Source organism: Chanodichthys erythropterus, chromosome 5, assembly GCF_024489055.1.
Source record: "Chanodichthys erythropterus isolate Z2021 chromosome 5, ASM2448905v1, whole genome shotgun sequence".
In the NCBI taxonomy this organism is placed as follows: Eukaryota; Metazoa; Chordata; class Actinopteri; order Cypriniformes; family Xenocyprididae; genus Chanodichthys; species Chanodichthys erythropterus.
The window spans coordinates 23054237-23074230 of NC_090225.1; the positions used below are offsets into that span (position 1 = coordinate 23054237).

Sequence of the window (19994 nt, forward strand, 5' to 3'; positions counted from 1 at the left end):
TGATTAGAGTGTGGCACCAGGTGTCTTCAATATTTACCTTTTCACAATATTCTAATTTTCTGATATACTGAATTTGGGATTTTCCTTAGTTGTCAGTTATAATCATCAAAATTAAAAGCAATAAACATTTGAAATATATCAGTCTGTGTGTAATGAATGAATATAATATACAAGTTTCACGTTTTGAATGGAATTAGTGAAATAAATAAACTTTCTAATTAACTAATCAACTAATTCTAATTATATGACCAGCACCTATATATATATATATATTTTTTTTTTTTTTCCCTCACCAAAAGTTAAATAAATAATTTTTGGGCTGATCACAGTGATGTTTATCTAAAGTCATTTTTGCTTATTAGTATGGTTGAATTGGATCATTGAAGGTCAGCAGCAAAGACATTAGTAAATAAAGTAAGATTAAATACATAAAGTATATTTGTTTAATTTAATACATTTAATTGCTGGTTTGAGCAATATTCTGAGTTTGCGTTTCACTGTTTTTATTAATTTTGAGGAATACTGACTGTTTTTGTGCAAGTGAGATGAGTAAATGTTCACATTTAGTCTAGAACTACAATAACCATAATATAAATTATAGGCAGTGGTGGACAGTAACTAGTATTTTTACATTGTTACTGTAGGCTACTTAAGTACATTTCTCAAGCAGCCTGTCTGTACCTACTTTATTTTGAGCAACTTTTACTTAACTAAATTCCAAAGCATAAGATCATACTTTTTACTCCACTACATTTCATAAAACAAAAAACATTTTTAAATAATTAAATTTAATATTTTTAAATAGACTGCAGCAATGCATATTTTGTCCTCTAGTAAATAATCATGTTATTTTGTTTAGTTGTCTGTTCAGAATCGTGGGAAAGAAAACGTTTATTTCAGTAATTCAACTCAAATTGTGGAACTCGTGTATTAAATAAATTCAGTGCACACAGACTGAAGTATTTTAAGTCTTTGGTTATTTTAATTGTGATGATTTTGGCTCACATTTAACAAAAACCCACCAATTCACTATCTCAATAAATTAGAATACGTCATAAGATCAATAAAAAAAGGATATTTTAAACAGAAATGTCAGGCTTCTGAAAAGTATGTTCATTTCTATGCACTCAATACTTGGTTGGGCCTCCTTTTGCATGAATTACTGCATCAATGCGGCGTGGCATGGAGGTGATCAGCCTGTGGCACTGCTCAGATGTAATGGAAGCCCAGGTTGCTTTGATAGGTGTGGTCATCTGCATTGTTGGGTCTGGTGTCTCTCATCTTTCTCTTGACAATACCCCATAGATTCTCAATGGGGTTCAGGTCAGGCGAGTTTGCGGGCCAATCAAGCACAGTAACACCATGGTCATTGACTCTGGGACCTTGATTTCCAAATTAAAAAAAAAAAAAGTACTTTCATCTGAAAAGAGGACTTTGGACCACTGAGCAACAGTCCAGTTCTTTTTCTCCTTAGCCCAGGTAAGAGCTTTATCCAATACGTTATCTGACAGGTTGAGTGGTCTGTTATATGCTTAATAATAAGCCACTATGATCCACGCGCAGCTTCACTTTCTCCCGTTTATGAACCAGGTGCAAATGTTAAATAAAATATAAATATTAAAAAGCGCTAGTTTGTGTATGAACAATCATTCATTCAATTCTATCAGTCATTAATTAACAATGCTTAGTCACTCTTTGTATTTGTATTGCATGTACAGTTTTTAATCTTTTTTTTTATCTTTTCATAACTATGAGAAAAATCTGCTTAAACAGTGGAATGTTTTTGTCTCAATTTACTGTACATTTAGATAAATAAATAGGCATGCAGTGGCGATTTGTGTGAAAATAGGAGGATGATATGAAAATCAATAATGATTAAACCAATTAATATATATATATATATATATATATATATATATATATATATATATATATATATATATATATATATATATATATATATATATATATATATATATATATATATATATATATTATACAGTACAGTCCAAAAGTTTGGAACCACTAAGATTTTTTATGTTTTTAATAGAAGTTTCGTCTGCTCACCAAGGCTACATTTATTTAATTAAAAATACAGTAAAAAACAGTAATATTGTGAAATATTATTACAATTTTAAATAACTGTTTTCTATTTGAATATATTTGACAAAGTAATTTATTCCTGTGATCAAAGCTGAATTTTCAGCATCATTACTCCAGTCTTCAGTGTCACATGTTCCTTCAGAAATCATTCTGATATGATTTGATGCTCAAGAAACATTTAATGTGTACAATTGTACAAAATATTTGTGTACAATATTTTTTTTCAGGATTATTTGATGAATAGAAAGTTCAAAAGAACAGTGTTTATCTGAAATCTAATCTTTTGTAACATTATAAATGTCTTTACTGCCACTTTTGATTGATTTAATGCATCCTTGCTGAATAAAAGTATTCATTTCTTTAATTTCTTTTCAAAAAAATAAAAATAAAAATTCTTACTGACCCCAAACTTTTGAACGTTAGTGTATAATGCTATAGAAGCTTTGTATTTCAGATAAATGCTGTTCTTTTGAACTTTCTATTCATCAAGGAATCCTGAAAAAAAAAAGTACACAACTGTTTAACATTGAAAATAATCATAAATGTTTACTGAGCAGCAAATCAGCATATTAGAATGATTTCTGAAGGATCATGTGACACTGAAGACTGGAGTAACGATGCTGAAAATTCAGCTTTGCATCACAGGAATAAATTACTTTGTCAAATATATTCAAATAGAAAACAGTTACTTTAAATTGTAATAATATTTCACAATATTACTGTTTTTTACTGTATTTTTAATTAAATAAATGTAGCCTTGGTGAGCAGATGAAACTTCTTTTAAAAACATTAAAAATCTTAGTGGTTCCAAACTTTTGGACTGTACTGTATATTAATAATTTATATTTCATTGACCAACCAGTTGCAGATCTGATGACACATTAAAGCATTGGTCTCAAACTCAATTCCTGAAGGGCCACAGCTCTGCAGTTTTCCTCCAACCCTAATCAAGCACACCTGATCCAGCTAATCAAGGTTTTCAGGATTACTAGAGACTTCCAAGCAGGTGTGAGTTGGAGCTGGCTGGAGGGAACACCTATGCCAGACAAGTTCCCAGACAGGTGAAAACTAAAGATGCCAGTGCCACTGAGGCAGGAGCTGCTGTAGCATAAGCCTCAAGCTTCTCTTCAGGGAGGATCCATGCCTGACAAGATCTCAAAGAGGCAAAAACTATACATCCTTGAGCCGTTGAGACGGAAGCTGCTGCAGCAGAAGCCTCTGGCCACTTCTCTGAAGACAGCATCTGTCAGTTGCGCACAGGGGATACCCGTTATTGGCAAGATCTCTGAAAAGAGAAATCTTAAAAACCCAGAGCTGCTGAGAAAGGAGCTGCTGGAAAAGAAGCCTCAAGCCTCAAGTACAGAGAGCACCCATTCCAGCCAAGTCCAAACAGGATGCAATTTTACCAGACACAACCCCAGTGGGAGCGCCAGTGCATGTTGGCACCCAACAGGGAGCAGCAGTGCCTGCCCATACCAAAAAGAGAGGAAAACGGAGGCTTGAAGTGCAAAAGCAAAATGCACCAGTGCCTGTGTCTTCCACCCAGGGAGCACCCATGCCACAGCAATCACCTGGGTCTCAACGGAAGGCACTCATGCATGCCTAGGCTCCGAAAGGTGCACATGTGCCTGTAAACATGTCCCTGTTCCTTCCGGGGAACCTCGAGAGAGCAACAGTGCCCGGCAAGTCCATGAAGCAGGGAAAACACAAGATCCCTCATCATCTGAGGCAGCAGAAGCCCCAAGCCTCTTGTGCTTTGGCACAGACCCTTCCTGGAGCACCCATCTTTTTCCCCAGAGAGCACCCATCTCTACCCCCCAGGGAGCACCAATGCCCAGCCGGAGGAAGAGGGTTTGTCCATGGAGCACAGAAGCTTCTGTAAGTCCCTTCTATCTCTTGTTTTTACTTAGATTACGATTTGTAAAAATAAATAAATAAAAACATATTGCCTTCATTAAACCTGCCTAGAATTACACAATTATATCTGTTTTCTCAACAGGACAATGCAGGTCTGTGTCAGTCACCTTCACAAAAACTATGTGTGGAGATTGACAGCCTAATTGAAAAGGTGCAGCTGATTCTTAAACTGGACAGCTACAACCATCAAGCCCCTCTGATAGCCACTTCACAGCTGAACCAAGGAACTCAGAGCAGCCTTCAGCCCTGGTCCCAGCTGACCCGGAAAAGAGCATTGGTTAGACCCTCCTATCTCTCAATTTTACATAGATTTAGAAATTAAACACTTTAATAATTTAATCTGGGACAATAATCATATTATATTTAAAAAACAAAATGTATTTATTTATTTGTCAATGACAATACACATTAACACTAGTGTTATATAAACAGAGAACTTTCATCTACTGCCACAGGGCTGATTAATTATGAAAAATTCACACACTAAGCCAGCTACTTTAAGATAGGCCTACATGCTTATTAGTATTGGTATTAGTTTGTTATTAGTGTTTTTATAGGTTATTACAGGTTGTTCATCACCATTACCTGAAAACATCTTGTAGTACTATATGCAAATATGTTTTGAACTATTGAATAAGAAATATGAGCTACCCCCCCCCCCCAAAAAACCTACATAAATCCCTCCAACACTGCAATTCATCATACTGTTGGTCCAGTTCAGTTCAAATGGAATAGAAGGGTGTTTTCACACCTATGGATCATTTTGTTCCGAAACAGGGACTAAATCTGTTACAACGTTGCATTTTCTTCTTGGTTCGGTTTGCTTTCACACAGGAACATTTCAAAGTGTACCAAAATGTGATTATGGAAGTCAAATGTGAGCACAACTGTCCTCTTATTGGTCAGTTTTTTCAGACAAGTTCGCTCTACGATTTCTGTATTTGTAAATGTCGAGACCCATGCAAACACTATATGAATGTAGCAGTCATTCCCACTGTTAAATTATATTCTACATTCATATTAATGCTGCGGCAAATACAAATGCACGTGCTCTCTCTCTGGATCCCAGTGTTGTCTAGTAGGCTGTGTCAGTGTGTCGAGACCATATATGAATGTTATATTGAAGCAGAGCAGGAAAAAGGCTTAGTCAGGACAGCATTCTCGCACAGAGAAGTGCAATTACACAACATTTAAGATGAAGCTCGTTGGTTTTCAACTATGGTAAATGTGCTCACTCACAGAATCAGACACTGCCACTTTTTATATCACATTTCCCGATATGAATTATATCATTTGGTTTGACTTCGTTGGTCCGTTAATTGGGTCGGATTGCTTTCACATCTCAAGCGAACCGTTCCAGAATTCGCTTGAAAGCGTACCGAGACCACCTCTTCAATGATGCTTGTTTGGTCAGCTTTTGGTGTGCACCCGAGTGCTATTGCTGCTTTCACACCTGCTCAAATGAACCGCACCAAAGGGGAAAACAAACTAGTACGATTCAACCAAAGGTGTGAACGCACCCTAACTGATCGGGTTCATCAGTCCTCATACAGCAGTATCATATCGCTCCGTAGGTAAATATCTTGCGATCAGGATGGTGACAGAATTGGGACACATCTTATAAATAGGTAATTTAATCATTTGTTCAAAATGCAGATTCAGCAGCAGTCCGTCCAAAACAGCTAATTACATCAGTGATGGCAGAGAGAATAAAGACAGAGACATAACATTAAATCATATTAAAGAAAAGCCAGTTTATCCACTTGTTTTGTTGTAGAGAAACAAAAAGGTCACCGATTCACATCCCCTCACAACACATTCAACGTTAGTTTTTTCCCAAATTGCTTAGTTTTGGAAACTATGGCTCCATTTCTCAAAACTCTACACACAGAAAACCCACACTACATGCAAAATGTCACATCTCTTGCAAAAGCACTATTGGCTTGTTAGAGCTGCTTTACAGCAGAATTTGAATAGTAATTTTGTTAGAATTGTTTCACAGCAGCTTCACAATAGTATCAAGCACTTTAGAAATGAAGTTGACTTTCTGAATTGGCTTGTATCCACATTCACTGTGTGTGAAATTTTATTCATATTATATATATATATAAAATATATAGATATGAATAAAAAAAATATATATAATTATATTCATATATATAATTTATATATATATATTTATATATATACACACACACACACATTTATACTATAAACAAAAATAAAAGGGGGTAAATAATTTCTCAAATCCACAGTTTTGATTAAGTTGTAAGAGTTTTCACACATGATCGTTGGGTGTAGGTGATTGGGAAATTGTGGCATTTAAATGGCAGTTTCCAAAATGAAACAAGAGCTGTTTTAAGTGATGTGTCTAGTGTTGAGAACTGTGCTTTTACAAAAAGTTTCATAATGTGCTTTGCTGACTTTGTCTGAAGATTCAGTACATGAGGGAATGGTTTCACTGAGTGGGACTTAAGTACCACTTTTAGTGTGTAAGCAAATAAAAATTCTTCGTTCACCAGAAAGAAGAAAGTCATATATACACCTAGGATGGCTTGAGGGAGAGTAAAGCTTGGGGTAATTTTCATTTGAAAGTGAACTAATCCTTTAAGCATTTACGTTATATCGCAGTATATTTTAGACAAAGCAAAGATGTGAACTTGAACCTGGGTCCTAACAAATCAAGACAAAAGGTTTGTGTTTTCATTCTTTTTTAATGATTTATTAAAATTCTTTAGAACAAATACAAATAACGAACAAACACAAATAATGAACACAAAGGGCAAAGTACATTAAAAACCAGACTTTTGCACTTTAAGCAGCAGATCATCACACAGCTCTGTGACATCTTTGACTTCTTTAGCCTAAGAAGAGAAAATAGATGGTTTAAAAAAAAAAACAAGTAATTCAGAACTGTACTACACCCATAAAAATTTGCTGGACCACCACTGTAAGAGTGATATCCCTTGTGTGTGCTCATGTACCTTTTGTTCCAGATCCTTCTCTAGGGACTGAACTTTAAGCTGTTCTCTCCTGAGCTGCACCTGCAGTGTTGCCATCTCTGCACCCTGTTTAGAGCGAACCTCTGCTATGGCCTTATTAGCTCTGAAACATCAGCAGTGGTATTGGTGAGACTTTCAGCCATATTAAATCAATCCATGCTTACTGTATTATTACATTAATAGAGGATGAGTTTCAGACATTAAAGACAGTTTGAAGAACACCTACTGATCTAGTTTCTCCTCAGCATGGGCCTTCAGAGCTTGATAACGCTTTTCCTCTTTCTGCAGTCTGTCCATGCAGTTCTGAGCATACTGCTTCAGCGTCTCCTCATTCTATTAGGAAAGGAGAGGGGAAAAAAAAAAAAAAAAAAAAATCAATAAAGATCCTTATACACCAAAATAACATCTTAAACAAGACTTGCAAACTCAATCCCCAAATCAAGAGGTCTCAAATGCACCTTTTTGAATCCCTCAATAACTTCCTTGCATCTGTCAAGGCGTTTGACAACAGAGGAGAAGGATCGCTCCATTTCATTCAAATCTTTAGACATCTGATCTTTTTCCTGAAGGACTCGCTCCAACTCAATTTTAGCCAAATCTTCCTTCTGTTTATGCTCATCTGTAAACACATGTATTAGTATCAAACACACCTTAAAAATAATACTACAACAACAACAACAACAACAACAACAACAAGTCATCACACCTGTGATTTGAGTGATGGTGGCCTCATATTCTGACACTATAAACCTGAAAAGAGAAAGAAGAGTGTGTGACTGGTGCTCTGTTACAATGTTAATCATTCATCAGGGACCCCACACTTTGATTGATCCAGTAATCCCAACTGGCTGGAAAAGCATTTTTAAAAACACTATCAATTATCATACTTAAAGTTTGATTTGCGAAAGAGTCTTCCTTAGTGTCTGTTACTTTTAATTTGATCCTCAAATGAGTCAACTTAAAAAGAACAAACTCAAAACACCAATTCAAACATCACAATATTCATTCTAGATATTTCCATCACTCTTCCAATCCTGAAAGTCAATTTCAGCTTTTCCATGATCATGGTAACCCCCATTTATCATCATGTGAAAGTGTCTGTATGAATAAAGACTTACAACATGTGTTGATTCTCCAGATGCAATTTGTCAATCTGAGTCTGCATCTCTTGTAGCCGTTCTTCCGCCTAAGAAGAGACAAACAAACCATTAGAGGTGCCAATGAGACAGATGTGCTCATAATCTTGCGTGGAAGCTGACCTGTCTGTCTGCTTTCTGTAATGCAGCATCCATGTCTCTCTGACTGTACTTCAGAACCTCTATGATGGAGTCCTCAGTCTTCACTGGCTGTTTTAAGGTGGGAACTAGTAAGTCCAGAACAGTTGGATCTGGTACCACAGTTTCCTCTGCCTGAAGAGAAATACACATGGTAAAACTGGCTTCAGTGTGCAAAGAAAATTGCTTGTTTATAAAACAGACCTTTTTCATTCTGATTGGTTGAGCAATGTTTGAAACCAATTGAAAATTACCCTACAAACACAACTGTGAACTCAGTATAAATATTTTTATGGACTAACCGTTTTATAAAGCAATAAGACTGTGAAGCTGTGGTTTACATTGAATTTAGAACAGCTTAGCTTCCTGGGGCTTATTGTTTTATTCAACACCTAATACACTAAATCCAAACACTCAAAATTAAGACAAACTTCTTTTTTTAGTATTTAGCACTTTTTCTTTTAAGTTCACAAAACTGATATATTTTAAGTAAGATGAACTTAAGATTGTGTCGGGTCGGCGCAGCTCAACTTGCAAGTGTTGTTTTATGTCGTAGACGTACCAGAGGGGGTTAGTGCACGCCTCAAACACACCACTACAAGTCAATTAACCATCGTAAGGACTTAGAAAACTATTTATGAAGGTTAAAAAAAAAAAAAAAAAAAAAAAAAAAAAAGTTTTAAGTTTAACAAACTGGGCTGGGATTTCTATCTCCCAGCATGCTTTGCCCATGGTACTCAAAGGGAGAGTAAAACGCCAAATTTAAGTGTTATATAATGTTTTTGTGCAAGACTACCGTATTACATTATTTCAGAAAATTTTCTGTTAATGTGATTTTTGGAATTACCATCATGGTGACAAATGGTGCATGCGGCTTGGTTTGAGAGCAAGTATGTTAAATGCTTTATATTTTTCTGCACTCATTTAGCAAGTGTTATACCATACTATTGTTAACATGTTAGCCGTTTCTGAATTAGCTTGTTATAGTTAGCCATGTTTATACTAATAAACACATTGAGGTTAGATGACAATTTTAAATGTATGAATGTGTACTCAAACATTAAAGCTGCATTCCGCAAATTTTTTTGATTCAAAATTATTCAAAACGAACAAGTACATAACCAGCCAGTGTTCAAAAATAATTATCTTGTCTCGATTCACGACGGTTAGCTTGTAATAATGTTTTATAATAAGAGCGAACTGGCGGATTTCCGCAAGAAATTCAAGCATGCAGCAGTTTCTCTGTGCGTCATTATGTCACGACCGTAAACAAAAGGCTATAAACGTGCCACTACCGGCAGCTTCCTCAAATGATTTAACTGAGCCTCTCGATGGGACTTTCTATCACAGCAGCTGAAATAATTAAACTTATTTTGATGGTGGATTGTAATCCAGAAAGGTCCAAATGACAATCATCAGTGCCAACTGGAGATTCACCCGTAGTCAAAAAGCAAAAGACTTCGGACTGTGGAGTGGATACAGTAATTTAAATCTACAGGTAATGCCAATACACACTAAATACACAGTCATGCAGTGCTGATGTTGTTAACATTAACAATTTGAGAACAATATACAGTAACCATATACAAGCGATCGTTAGATTTAATCATTGGCAGCGTGATTTATTGTAGGCCTAATGCGTTTTTCCTCAGTTGATCAAAACAAAAGTGGCAGAAATGTTACTTGTTCAGATGATATTTTCCATTGAAAATTCTTATATTGGTCATACTTTCAAGACGTAGAGTCTGTGATTCTAAAGTTCAGTATCCACACTGGTGCGGTGACTGACAGCAAGCATTAGATTCATCCGCACTGACAAGCTGTGCCGAGGCACAACGCACGTACAGATAACTGTTCCGCATATGACTGCAATCGCATGTTTCAAACAGAGATGGCGATAGAGGAAAAACTGCGGACAGCAGCTTTGAGTTAAGATCTACATGTATGACAAAATCTGCCAGTTCTGCTTGAACTCTGTGTTTAACTTAAATTGAGGCAACTGATTGTCTAATTTTTTTTTGTTTTGCCAACTTATTTGGGTTTACAGTGTATAGTGACAATGTTAAAGTTGCAATACAAAGGATTATGGGAGTTTGTTGCCTTACTGGTGCAGGCAGATCCAGTAGTTTCATACTGTCACAGTGAGACTTCTGCTTTCCTTCAGACTTTGCAGCCTCCATCATCCTAACACACAAAATAAGTTTGCATGATCACATGATAGATTTGCATGATAGATTTTGATCACAATGCAGATCAGATCTGTTGCATTGAGGCAATTGAAATCGTTTTAAAGCATATTTGTAATATTTTCAGGAAGATTTCAAGAGGGTTGACAATAAGGAAAGAGTTTATTTGAATGAATTTGTGGAGAATACCGACTGACCTGATGGCAAGAGAGGGCCGTGGCAGGCTGAATCCAGAGTTGCAGCTGTCCACTCCAGTTTTCTTTGGACTCTCCTTCAACAGCGGGTCAAACTTCAAATACAGTGACTGTTTCCGCAAAGCTGACTCCTTAAACTATAAAAAGCGTTTTTGTAAAGCACTGAAAATCTGAAATGTTGCTTAACTGTTGCACCAAATAGTGTAGCCATTTCCTTATTTCCTCTTCAAAACTGGAAACACTCACAGTGCTTGATCCAAACTGCTCCAGATAATCCATCTGCCCATCAAAATCTCCTCCTGGCATGACTGAGAGAAAGAGAATATTGCTCACAATGTTGAAAGCTTGCACCTGATTAGTTCAAATAAAAAGTGCAACCATGTTTACTCACACAATGCCCCAGGCACAAACTCATCTTCACTTGGTGCCACCACACCAAGATCACAGGTCTGGTTCTGAAAACACACCATAGATTCAGGTGTTGCTATGATCTCTGGCTCCCGTTTCGCTGGACTCTGTGATATGTTAGTGTGGGACACAGCAGATGACTCTACATCTACCTGCTAGTAAAAAAAAAAAAATGAGTAAATTGTGTCAACATGACCATAACTTGTGAAAAACTGAATTTTGTTAAATTCTTAAATTGAAAGGCACCGTTACCTGCTTGGTGACAGGAAGATCAGTTTCAGCAATGTTTTCATTGCTCTCAGAAACTGCTTGGTGAGATCTGGAGGGGAAAGAGACAAATCTAAGCTCAACAATTATTTACATTTATGCATTTGGTAAATACTTTAAATCGACTTCGATTGCATTCAGGTTATATTTTATTATCTAATGCCTCGTTTCCACTGAGCGGTACGGTTCGGAGCGGTACACCTTGATCAGGCGTGGTGTAGCCGGAAAATAGTGATCGACGTCATTCTCGCGCAAACAAGAAAACAATATAGTAAACAACAATGGAGGACATACTACAGCAGATCTTGTTCTTGCTTCTCGGCTTGAGGCTGTCTGTCACAAAAAGAAGACGAGCTTTGCATTCGGCGTTTCAGAATACCAAGATCGCAAAGTTCAGACGTCCTTGCCGCAGCACCTACCAGCAAGCGGAGGAGAAACCCTCGCGTAATTTAAAAACTATTTTACTGTGTCATGAAATGCAGTTTTAAAAGTTTTTCAGGTGAGAATGTAGTTTAAATCTCAAATCTTTGGTTAATTTATAAAGATAGCACCTATTTGAAAATTTGATCTGACGTCGGAGTTGTGAGATCCAGGCGATCACCGGGCACTCGGTGCTCACGTACCCAGCCGAGAGTAGCTGTACCTCGGCTAGTCATTCTGACATTCGCCGCTGGCTCTGATGTCTCTGTAATGGTTAAAAATAAGATATCATTCATCTTGTGTATAACGGGCAATCTTTGGTCTCATGAATTTATAATTTGTTCCCGGGCAAATCGTTTTGGCAGAGGGGAAAGTGAACTTTATATATTTATTTAACTTTACCGTTGTAGTGCGCTGTACATTTGACTGAACTGTTTGCTTGTCTTTATTTCTTATTGTATAGCTTCTCATATTTTATTTATAATGGTTATTATTGATCATTAAACGGACGTTTAACAAAAAGAGAAGGTTGTTTTGTCTTATTTCATTTTATTATAGGCTACATACAGTTAAAAGGAATACTCCACTTTTTTTGAAAATAGGCTCATTTTCCAACTCCCCGAGTTAAACAGTTGAGTTTGACCGTTTTCGAATCCATTCAGCCGATCTCCGGTTCTGGCGGTACCACTTTTAGCATAGCTTAGCATAGTTCATTGAATCTGATTAGACCGTTAGCATCGCGCTTAAAAATGACCAAAGAGTTTTGATATTTTTCCTATTTAAAACTTGACTCTTCTGTAGTTACATGTACTAAGACCGACAGAAAATAAAAAGTTGTGATTTTCTAGGCTGATATGGCTAGGAACTATACTCTCATTCAGGCGTAATAATCAAGGAACTTTGCTGCCGTTCCATGGCTGCAGCAGTGCAATGATATTACGTAGCACCCGTGAGCCCCTGCTTGCACAGGGAACGTGCCTTGCAACCATGGAGACGTTTGTGAGAGACGCTGCGTAATATCATTGCACTGCTGCAGCCATGATACGGCAGCAAAGTTCCTTGGTTATTACGCCTGAATGAGAGTATAGTTCCTAGCCATATCAGCCTAGAAAATCACAACTTTTTATTTTCCGTCGGTCTTAGTATACGATTTAACTACAGAAGAGTCAAGTTTTAAATATGAAAAATATCAAAACTCTTTGGTCATTTTTAAGTGCGATGCTAACGGTCTAATCAGATTCAATGAACTATGCTAAGCTATGCTAAAAGTGGTACCGCCAGAACCGGAGATCAGCTGAATGGATTCGAAAACGGTCAAACTCAACTGTTTAACTCTAGGGAAATTGGAAAATGAGCCTTTTTTCAAAAAAAGTGGAGTGTTCCTTTAAGATAATCAGAGTACATTATGCACATATTGCCTGAACCACACAATAGGTTCCACACAATATTTTTTAAATAAAAACGAAAAGAGGCAGGGCTGTGTTTTACATTTTGTTTTGCTATATAGCCTACATGAAGTGAAGATAATTAATACACGCGTTGTGTGTGGCGCCTCTTGTGTTGTCATTCCCCTTGTAGCATGCGCAAGTGATGATTCTCTGTCAATCAATCAATGTTCTGCAGAGTGTAGCTCCACCCTTTTGGTACAGTACTGTTGTGCTTGGTACCCCAACGAAAGGGTCCCAAAAAAGTGGTACAGTACGGTTCGGAATTAGGGTACCATTCACAACTTTTGACAATTGAAACGGAAAAAATGCGTACCGAACCGTACCGCTCAGTGGAAACGAGGCATTAGAATCTGAGAATTAAAGCCATAATGTTGATAGCACCATATTCTACTTTTGAACTACAAGAATGCTTCAGATTCTGAAAATTTTTAAAATTACATGTTATGTTTATACATGCTGTGTTAGCTCTGGTTTCTGTACCGTTGCTCAGGCTGGTCAATCTGTGTTGGAGCCTCAGGCTGCTGAAGTGGAGATGGTGCTTTCCTCAAAACCGGGCTGGTCTGGACCCCACGAGGTGGAGAGCTACCCATCTTAGCCGTTGTACCAAAGGGGTTAAAGTTTGGGTCGTCAAACTTGTCAAAATCAAAGGTGTAGGAACCTTGAGCAGGAGGAACATCCACACAGTCTGTCTCCTCTGTGTTCTTAGGGGACAACTTCTTGGGTTCTGGTTCCTTCTTCTCAGTGACTGGTGCATCCGTTTTTTTGGTCCCAGGTTTTGCACCGGCAGGTCTTTTGACCCCGAGGCGTTTTGGAGGAGGTTTGCGCTTGACTTCAGCTCCATCATCAAAATTAAACTCTAGTAGCATCTGGTTATTCTTAGGGGGTGCTGAAGAGCTCTCTGTGACAGTGGAGTTTTCCTGAGGTGGCATTGAGGCATCTGAGGATGTTGGGACATCTGGGGTCTGGACTGAGAGCTCCAATTCCTGCTTTGCTTCTTGGCTAGGCAGGGATGGATCAGAAACAGCTGATGCTTTGCCAATCACAGGAGAGTTTGGGATCTTTGAACCACCAGTTTGGAATGGGTTGAGCAAATCAAGATTATCAAAATCCAAGTTGTAAGATCCTGCCGGGGGTAGTGGCAAATCTTGGGCCTCAAGTTGATCTTCCATATTAGGAATCTGCTGTGATGCTGGGTCAGTCGTATTGGTCTCCTCTGTGTCTGTGGTGCCATTTTCAACATTAGTCTTGATGATGACAGTACCCTCTGCTGAAGATATGTTGACAGAACTTTCTGCAAGGGAATTCTCCACTGACGGGGTAAAAGGAAGAGTCTCATCAAGTGCAGTGTTGGTCACCTCTGGAACCTCAGCCTGAGGTGCAGAAACAGAGGCTGCAGTTGTATCTGACTCTACAACCTCTGATGTCCAAGCCTCAGGTAAAGCAGAAGATTTAGGAGGGGAATTCGTTATTTTATTGGACCCCTGGAAAGGGTCGATGGCATCTAGATTATCAAGATCGAGGGAATAGGCCCCTGTGCTCTGAACAGGAATGTCATCACCAGGGTAGGCAACGGAGATACTTTGCATTTCAATCGGTGTGGTGGAAGTGTTATTCAACACTGAACTCCTATAAAACATTAATTTTTTACATGTTAGTGGATTTTGTCACTTGTGAAAAATGGATTACTATGAAAGTCATTAATTTATAAACTAACTTTTACAGCTAATGATTGCATAAAGATGAACTTATCCTAAATTCAATTTTAAAAATTAAATTCCTAAACAAGTTGAGCTGCAAGTAATTTGCTCACTGCTCAGAAGAGGCTGTGAGAGTCTCCAGTGCTTTAGTGTTGTCCTCCTGAATGGCCGGCCTACTGGTGCGGCTCGGGGACATGATTTTCTTTGTGACTGGGTCTCGCCGAGGAGTTTGAAAACAAACCTACACAAAAGCAACAAAGAACACATGTTAATCTAAACTACAGCAGCCTACAGGCCCCGGTATACTTCAAACAAAGTTCTTTTTTGTTCTTCGTTTGGGTGTAAAACGAAGTTCGAAATGCGTGACCAGCAATATACTGTAAACGAACATCTGACGCCACCCACACTGCTGTGATCGACTTTTAGATGAATATGTAAATATATGCTGTGCACCTTCTCAGTAACAAAACAAACCCAACAAAAATGAGAGAAAAGCATTTATTATAGAAAGCAAAGCAAGAAAAGCATCTGATCATAACAGCATGGTAATGTTAGCACGAGCTCTGTAAAGTAGCATTCCAGTCACGTCACGTCACGTCTTCATATAGCACTTTATTCAATAGATTGATTAAAATCAAGCAGCTTTACAGTATCAAACATGAAAAACAATGTCAGTGCCTCATTTTATCAGAAGCACAACTTCATTTTGTATTATAAAGCAGCTATCCAGTGTGTTCATGTTTTCACCCACGGAGCCCTTACCTCAACCAACTCTAAAGATCAAATGAGTCAGAAGACTTCCACGCGAGTGAAGGCGGAGCCTCAGTGCACACCTCCTATTACGTTATCATCACTGACCAATGGTAGTACGAAGGCATTTCGCAGCTGGAGCGAACTTTTCCTGAAAGTTCACTTTGGCAAGCCGTTTCGAACTTCCAAAAAGAACTTCGTTTTGGCCTGATTTTTTTCTAAATGACATCAAATCAGTTTTCGTTTTAAGTATACCGGGGCCTTACCGGTCCAACAATGCATGGACAACAAATGCTTAACTTCTTAAAGGATTAGTTCACCCAAAAATTAAGTTTGTCATTAAGTACACGCTCTCATGTCATCCCAAACCCATAAGACATTTGTTAATCTTCGGAACACTAATTAAGACACTTGATGAAATCTGAGGGTTTCTAAACTACACATAGGCAGCAATGTCACTGCACCTTTTGAGGTCCAGAAAGGTATTGAAAGGCCCCATTTACACTTCATGGTTCAAGTGACCCAATTCTGCTTTTTTCCTCCCATATGACAGATCAGATATGAGCCATGACAGTGTAAGCAGGAAAAAAAGCGCATGGATTCCAATATTCACCAACCAGTTTCAGAGTTAGTTAGAATTTGTTGAAGCATCGAAAATACATTTTGGTCCAAAAATAACAAAAACTACGACTTTATTCAGCATTGTCTTCTCTTCTGTCACTGCGGAGTCGTGAACGCGGATTGACAACAGACCCGGAAGAGAAGACAATGCTGAATTAAGTCGTAGTTTTTGTTATTTTCGGACCAGAATGCATTTGATGCTTCAAAAAATTCTAACTAACCCACTGATGTCACATGGACTACTTTGATGATGTTTTAATCACCTTTCTGGACATGGACAGTCTACCGTACATACATTTTCAATGGAGGGACAGAAAGCTCTCAGACTAAATCGAAAATATTTTAAACCGTGTTCTGAAGATGAACGGAGGTCTTACGGGTTTGGAACGACATGAGGGTGAGTCATTAATGACAATTTTTATTTTTGGGTGAACTAACCCTTTAAATTGATTTGTGATGTCATATGCCATTTTCGTTTCACCAAGTGCAGTGTAAAAATGCAGACATCTGATACAGATCACTTTTAAAAGAAATGCAAGCCAAAGACATTGTTAAAATAATCAACGTGACTACAGTGGTTCAACCTTAAATGTTATGAAACAACGAGAATACTTGCGCAAAACAAAAAAACAAAAACAAATAACGACTAACAATTTGAATTGTTGTCATACGCAGTTGACAGTGAACATAGTGCAGGCTTCAGTGTTCTACTTCCAAATGCCTACTCATTATTGGCCTGCATCATGCTGCTCATGTGTACAGTGTCTGCCAATACTGAGCTGGCATTTGGACATGAACACGGAAGCCTTCACTGCACGTGACAATAGTTCAAAATGTTAAATTAAGTCATTATTTGAGTTTTGTTTTTGCACACAAAAGGTATTGGTAAAGTAAAAGTAAAGTTAATGACTTAACTTAATGACATTTCATTTTGGGGTGAACTAACCCTTTAATATCGTAAGTAGTAAAGAATTTAGCACTATTAAAAAAAGATTTCTATTCCAAACAAATGCTGTTCTTTTCAAATTTGTATTCAAAGAATATTAAGAAAGAAAGAAAGAAAGAAAGAAGTTTCATGTTTTCCAAAAAAATATTAAGCAGCACAAACCAGCATATTAGAATGATTTCTGAAGGATCATTTGACATTGAAGACTGGAGTAATGATGCTGAAAATTTAATAGGTTACATTTTGGGGGGAAAAATAAATAAATATATATATATATATATCCTGTTACATTTTATATTTGCACAATATATTCAAATAGAAAACATTAACAATTTAGAGTTTATTGCACCCAAAAAAGTAGAAAATTGTTTGGAAAGCCCACCTTTGCTCCTTTAGGCACAGTCCTGCTGATGTTTTCAGCCTGCGACTGCCTCAGGATCGAGGGCCTGCCAGTGGTCTGATCCAATGCGAAAATGTCACAAGCAGCTTCAGAACTGCTGTTCATCCGTACAGCTCCCTGATTCTCCTTCAGCACCTCAGAACTCATACTGCAAGAAAAGAGAGACACAGAATATGACAACATGGGTTCTGGAAAGCCACACCCAGTGGGCACCATACACAGCTGGTTTTACTGATAAGACCCGGAGGCGGGCATCTGACCTTCTCACCCAACACCCAGACACTAAACCTCATGAGACACCTCAAATCTGTTGCATTTCTTTTGAACAGACAGAGATCAGACTAACCCACTGTGACTAACAACCCAAGAATGTAATATCAACCGGTGCAATTCAGCCATGTGCTGAGGGAACAAAGTGGTTCTTTATCTGTGAGGGAATCATGCCTTAGAGAGATGGTCAAAGGCTATAACGGAAGAAAACCACCAAGTAACTTTTTTTTATTTGGTAGGTTTTATATGTGATTTGGCTAATAGTGACATATGGTCGATCTACCAAACACTGTGGCAATCCCTTGATGGCATGCTTTTTATGACAATAAGGAGGAACAAGGAAGAAATTAATAAATTCTTCAATAAAAAGTTACCAATTTTGGCCTCATCTGTCCTTCCCTGGATTCTGCTCAACTATGTAGGACTGACAATAAAATGGTCATCTTTTGTAATCACAGGCACTTCTGACAGCTTCTCTCTCCTACAGCCTACCTGGACAGGTTATAAACAGCTCACCATCATAAATAACATTATCAAATTTCAACCTGGACACAGATCCAAGATCAAGTCGTCGAAATGAAAGTAAAGAAGAACAACAAGAACAGCCAGGAAGAACTGAACTTAGACTAACAGTTCACAGCCACATGTATGAGAGGGCTGATTAAAATTAACATGAAACAAACATACATTTCAGGAAAGGCAAAATACATAACGTTACTTTTTTTTTTTATTGGAAATGCAATGTCTCTAAATCTTAAACAATGAACATTTTCTTGCTATTATCCAAATAATTACATTAACTTCGTGACTACAATAAGAGTGAAGATCTCTGCATAAAAGACATTTAGGTCGATTACAGTAATTTAAAAAAAAAATTACTATCACATGCGGATAATTATTAACGTCCTAGTAGCACTAGCAAAACAGTCAATAGCAACGACTTTTAATGTTCAGTTTCGCGCAATATTTCATTATTGGTCATGGTCTCCTATAAGTCTGTACACGGTTTCCTAAAATACGTACCTTATTCAAACTGCTCAAACTTAACACAAAACCCTTTTCTTCTCAGCGAAAGACAGCGAAACACACAGAGCTGCTGTGCGTCTACAACTTTCTGCTGTTTGAAACGGTTCAAATTTAAACGACGCAGTCTCAGCCAATTAAATGCATGATTCTGCGTTTGTCAGGCGGGGCGATCATATGAATTGACCAATAACATTGCGCGTCAAACTGATATCCTACTGGATGTTCTTTTGATAGACATCCAAATCACCCAATGGGGAAAACATTGGCGCAGACAGATAATGAAGTCAAATAAATATGACCTCGTTTACCCTCAAAGAAATACCTAGCGTAAACTACTATTGCTGCTGTATTTAAAATATTAAATATAACACTTTGTGTTGTTTTCGTCCTAGTGTTTCGATGTAAATAAAAGGACACATTTACGAGCAAGTTAAACTTTATTTTAATTACTTTTATTCAAGATATTACAATGTCACAATTTACTTTCTATTTAATTTTTTTTTTTTTTTTTTTTTTTTATACAATGAAACAGGTTTGCAACGGGGATGAGGTTGGGTTTACCTATAAAAAGCACTGAAAACAGATTTTTATAGTTTATTGTTGTGTATTTAAATAATAAATAAATAAATACACGTGATCTGTAGCAATTAAAACTATAAAATAGCTCATAATAGCACAAACAACAACAATTATGAGGAGATCTTTGAATCTACACAGGCAAGAAACTTTGCTAAAACTTTCTTTGATAAAGAGCTATGCAAAATTCAGTGCTTTGAAAGGTTATTTATTTATTTATTTTTACAGGTTAATTGCTTGTGCGTATAATAGTTGCCTTTATAAAACCCACGCGTTTTATTTACATTCAAGACTATAGTTATACGTCCTTCTACCATCAGAGGGCAGCATCGGATCACAAATAATACCACACTTTATGAAGCAGGTCTCGTTGGGAGTTAGCTGGGAGAGATTGCGTTTATGTTTATGTGCATATTTGGACTATGGACTGTGTATGTATATAAAAATGTTTATTAATGCGTTGCGTATATAATCTCATTTTACCAGGCC

General features: G+C 37.4%; 1 protein-coding gene across 4 annotated transcripts; it reads right to left on the bottom strand.

Moving 5' to 3' along the window:
* Positions 1–6717: 6717 nt before the first annotated feature.
* Positions 6718–19020, bottom strand: tacc3 (transforming, acidic coiled-coil containing protein 3). Of its 4 annotated transcripts, none has more exons than XM_067385385.1 (16): positions 18927–19020; positions 17616–17781; positions 15030–15157; positions 13700–14845; positions 11337–11403; positions 11068–11236; positions 10923–10984; positions 10680–10813; positions 10402–10480; positions 8282–8431; positions 8141–8208; positions 7729–7772; positions 7481–7641; positions 7249–7355; positions 7005–7125; positions 6718–6884 (listed from the first exon to the last, which is right to left on the bottom strand). In XM_067385385.1, exons 2-16 carry the CDS (start codon positions 17778–17780, stop codon positions 6813–6815), a joined length of 2673 nt encoding a protein of 890 aa, XP_067241486.1. In that variant the 5' UTR covers position 17781; positions 18927–19020; the 3' UTR covers positions 6718–6812. The 4 variants fall into 4 exon arrangements, with proteins under 4 accessions (XP_067241486.1, XP_067241485.1, XP_067241484.1 ...); XM_067385384.1 differs by lacking the exon at positions 18927–19020 and adding an exon at positions 18278–18397 and having other exon boundaries at positions 6719–6884; positions 11068–11239; XM_067385383.1 differs by having other exon boundaries at positions 6720–6884; positions 11068–11239.
* Between the last annotated feature and the right edge of the window lie 974 nt (positions 19021–19994).

Coding starts and splice junctions, on each gene's coding strand:
- tacc3 (XM_067385384.1), bottom strand. CDS start 17,780: ATGAGTTCTGAGGTGCTGAAGGAGAATCAGGGAGCTGTACGGATGAAC. Junction 8,209..8,281: donor TACAGAAAGCAGACAGACAG/GTCAGCTTCCAC, acceptor GTCTCTTCTTAG/GCGGAAGAACGGCTACAAGA. Junction 7,642..7,728: donor CACCATCACTCAAATCACAG/GTGTGATGACTT, acceptor ATGTGTTTACAG/ATGAGCATAAACAGAAGGAA.